Consider the following 3210-nt stretch of genomic DNA (forward strand, 5'->3'; position numbering starts at 1 on the left):
AAATATCATATTTTAATTTATTTAATTATTTATTATTTTAAAATAATTATCATTATAAAATATTTCAAAAATATAGTATTTTAATTTTTTTTAATTATTTATTTTATTTTATTTAAGTTTAATAATTTACAAACTACCATTAAATATATAAGAATATTATGTTAAATATAAAAATATTATATTAAGGTTAACATTAAAAAAAATAAAACACAGTTAAAAATAAAAAAAATTATTTACCTACACAATTAATTATTACATAGAAGAGACAATGAAGCCTTGTATCTTATTATTTATTTATTTATATAATTATTCTACAAATTTGTATCTAATTATTTTTAAAAGAGATGCGTAATCTTACAAAGAATGTTCTGAGATTAGAAAGTAATGCTTTTTTGTGTGCGTGTGTGATATTATCAGTCAAAGTCAACAAAAAATCCCTTAAAAGAAAAGTCAAAAACAAAAACAGATAATTAATCAATTAATTATTAATTAAAAAAACAACATGAAAATAATAATCCTAATAACACGACAACAAGATTAAAAACAAATGAAATGCTTTACTTTTATAGTACTGTTTTGTTCTAGTTCTACTTGTTCGATTTCACTCATGTTTTTACATTAAAAAAAAAAATTAATGGTAGGGAAAAAGTAATGCTTCCTCTCAAGAAACGTAGCCTCTTAAAGGTAACATTTTTGTTTAATTTTACATTTTTTTTTTCATCTGTATTGATTGTTTGTTTCCCAAGAAACTAAGAAAGAAAATTCTAAAACGAGATCATCTAATTAGGGCAAAAGAGCAACAATGGATGATTACCACGATCACGACGATCGAATCAGTAAATTACCGGATGATATTCTGGTGCTGATTATAAATTGCTTGTCACTACGAGACGCAGCAAGAACGAGCGTCCTCTCTCGGCGATGGAAGAATCAATGGACCCTAATTTCTGGAACAATGGAATTCGATGCGAGCACGACAATGGAGGACATGAGGTGGCTAAGGAAAGAACGAAGCTTTGAAAGACCAAGGTACGCGAATTGGGTGAATCGAGTTATGGCGAGGCATATGTCTTCGAAGCTAGACGAATTGAAAATTTGTTTCGATCTCGATAATAGTTTCTCCATTGATATTAACAACTGGGTGGGATTCGCAGCTGTGAAGGAGGTAAAAAAGTTAAATTTAGGGTTTCCAGGTAGATGGGGAGGAATGTTGAGAAACCCTTATTGTTTAAGCATTTCAACTCTGTCCAATAGAATGGGGCAAAAGCTGAACAGTGAAGCTTTCTCTTCCTTGACTGATCTTAATCTGAGTTTTGTCAATGTCAATGACGAAGTTGTTGAGTATTTCTTAGCCAAAAGTCCCAATCTTGTGAATTTATGCATCAAGGGTTCCAACTCTCTGGTCAAAGTGAAAGTTTCTGAATCTGACCCAGTTCTCAACTTGAAGAGCTTAAAGATTTTAGAGTGTCCTCTCATAAAACTCATCAACATCTCAACACCAAAGCTTGTTTCATTTGGTTATGATGGACCATTGATTGACATGCCATTCAAGAAAGTTCCTCATCTATCTGAAGTTTATTTTGGAGGGAATAATACTATTTCATTAGCTAATCAATCTAAAGAGCTTTTTGGGTACTTTTCTATGTTGAAGATACTCAAGTTGGACATGTCTTCTTCGGTTAGTATTATAGTTACTCACAACTACTTGGTACTTTCACTTTGCTATATCTCTCACTCTCTCACTCTGTTGTCTTCTTCAATGTTATTTAGGTCTATAACTTCAATCGTGTGGCCAGAGCTTTTGAGACTCAAGTTCCTGCATTAAGTAATCTCGAGCAATTGGAACTGTCGATAATGGCTTACTGTGATCAGTGTATTCTTTGGCCTTGTTTGATGATAAAGGCTGCTCCTCTCTTGCATAGGTTTTCAATGAAGGTCAGTGCATGTTCTTACTTGTTGCTTAAGCAAACGCTTGAATTACTAAACATTATGTTTTGTTATAATAACATAATACTTTATGGTTCTTAACATCATAACATATGTATCTGTTCTGTCCTAAATAGTCCTTTTAGTCAAGCCAACTGATCATAGTCTTGTGACAGATGATGTTCAAGTGTACTGATCAAGACTTGTACGACAGAAATGATCAGGTAATAGAGATAATGATAATATTTTAGTATGTGCTGATATTGCCTGAGCAAGAATCTTGCTAACAATTATGGTATGAATTTGTTACACATGTGATAGTTGTTGTCAAACGAAGACCAGATAAGGAAATTAAGGGAGGCAGTGTTGTTTACTCATGAAAGTGTTAAGGAGGTGGAGTTGTATGGCTTCTCTGACCATCGAAATATCCATATGGCCGAGCTTTGGCTGCGTTTGGTTGATATTGCGGTGTCGCTTGAGAAGGTAACCATTGATGTTCGACATCCATGTTTAAAGGAAAGTCCATGGCTAAATGTCAAAACGCAGGAGTTAGACAAAGCCAGAGACAGAATCAGGTTATTTGTTCAAAAACACTTGCATCGTCCCAAACCCATTGATATACTTGTACTTTAGATATAGAATCTGGTTCGGTTGTATGTATCTTAAACAAAAATTGTGCCTATTATTCCATCAAGCAAAAGCCTTTGTTTCTTTGTAGTTAGTAATCTTTCACTATTCAAAACTTTTGGTGACAATTTTGGTGCCAACACTACCCTACATTTCTGTAGTGTTCAAAAGTTCGAACAATATATATATGAATATAGATATTTTAACAGTAGTCCATTGAAATGTACCTCAATGGATGAATAAGTGTATGTTTAATAAATTTTCACTTATTAATGGGAATGGTTATATTTATGGCATGTTACTTTAATTATTATTTGTAGGGTTTATATCTTTTTGGACCTGTGTTTTTTCACATTACCTGTTTGGACCCTGTGTTTTGACAAATTATTTTTTGGACTCTATATTTTGTAAAATGATTAAAATAGAACTCTAAACCTGATTTTGGTTAATGTTTTCTCAACTAAAATCATAAATAATTTACTAAACTAACAATTCATAACAAAAATAAAATCATTCTACTTAAAAACAGTGTTGTTATATTCAATTTTTTCTTCATCAAAATTGAGTTTAAGTTTCTATTTTAATCATTTTACAAAACATAGGATCCAAAAAGTAATTTGTTAAAACACAGGGTCTAAACAGGTAATGAGATAAAAT

At 31.4% G+C, this 3210-nt stretch overlaps 1 protein-coding gene across 1 annotated transcript; it reads left to right on the top strand.

Moving 5' to 3' along the window:
- Nucleotides 1–561: 561 nt before the first annotated feature.
- On the top strand, nt 562–2860 carry LOC133783923 (putative F-box protein At3g29830). The gene is made up of 5 exons (XM_062223511.1): nt 562–684; nt 788–1678; nt 1771–1935; nt 2103–2150; nt 2248–2860. Exons 1-5 carry the CDS (start codon nt 652–654, stop codon nt 2557–2559), a joined length of 1449 nt encoding a protein of 482 aa, XP_062079495.1. The 5' UTR covers nt 562–651; the 3' UTR covers nt 2560–2860.
- Nucleotides 2861–3210: the final 350 nt, after the last annotated feature.

Source organism: Humulus lupulus, chromosome 1, assembly GCF_963169125.1.
Source record: "Humulus lupulus chromosome 1, drHumLupu1.1, whole genome shotgun sequence".
NCBI lineage: Eukaryota > Viridiplantae > Streptophyta > Magnoliopsida > Rosales > Cannabaceae > Humulus > Humulus lupulus.

Bases quoted from the DNA above. Each gene is read 5' to 3' on its own strand.
- LOC133783923 (XM_062223511.1), top strand. From the start codon at position 652: ATGCTTCCTCTCAAGAAACGTAGCCTCTTAAAG. The intron at 1,936-2,102 runs GTCAGTGCATGT...GTCTTGTGACAG, and splicing joins TGCATAGGTTTTCAATGAAG to ATGATGTTCAAGTGTACTGA. The intron at 2,151-2,247 runs GTAATAGAGATA...CACATGTGATAG, and splicing joins TGTACGACAGAAATGATCAG to TTGTTGTCAAACGAAGACCA.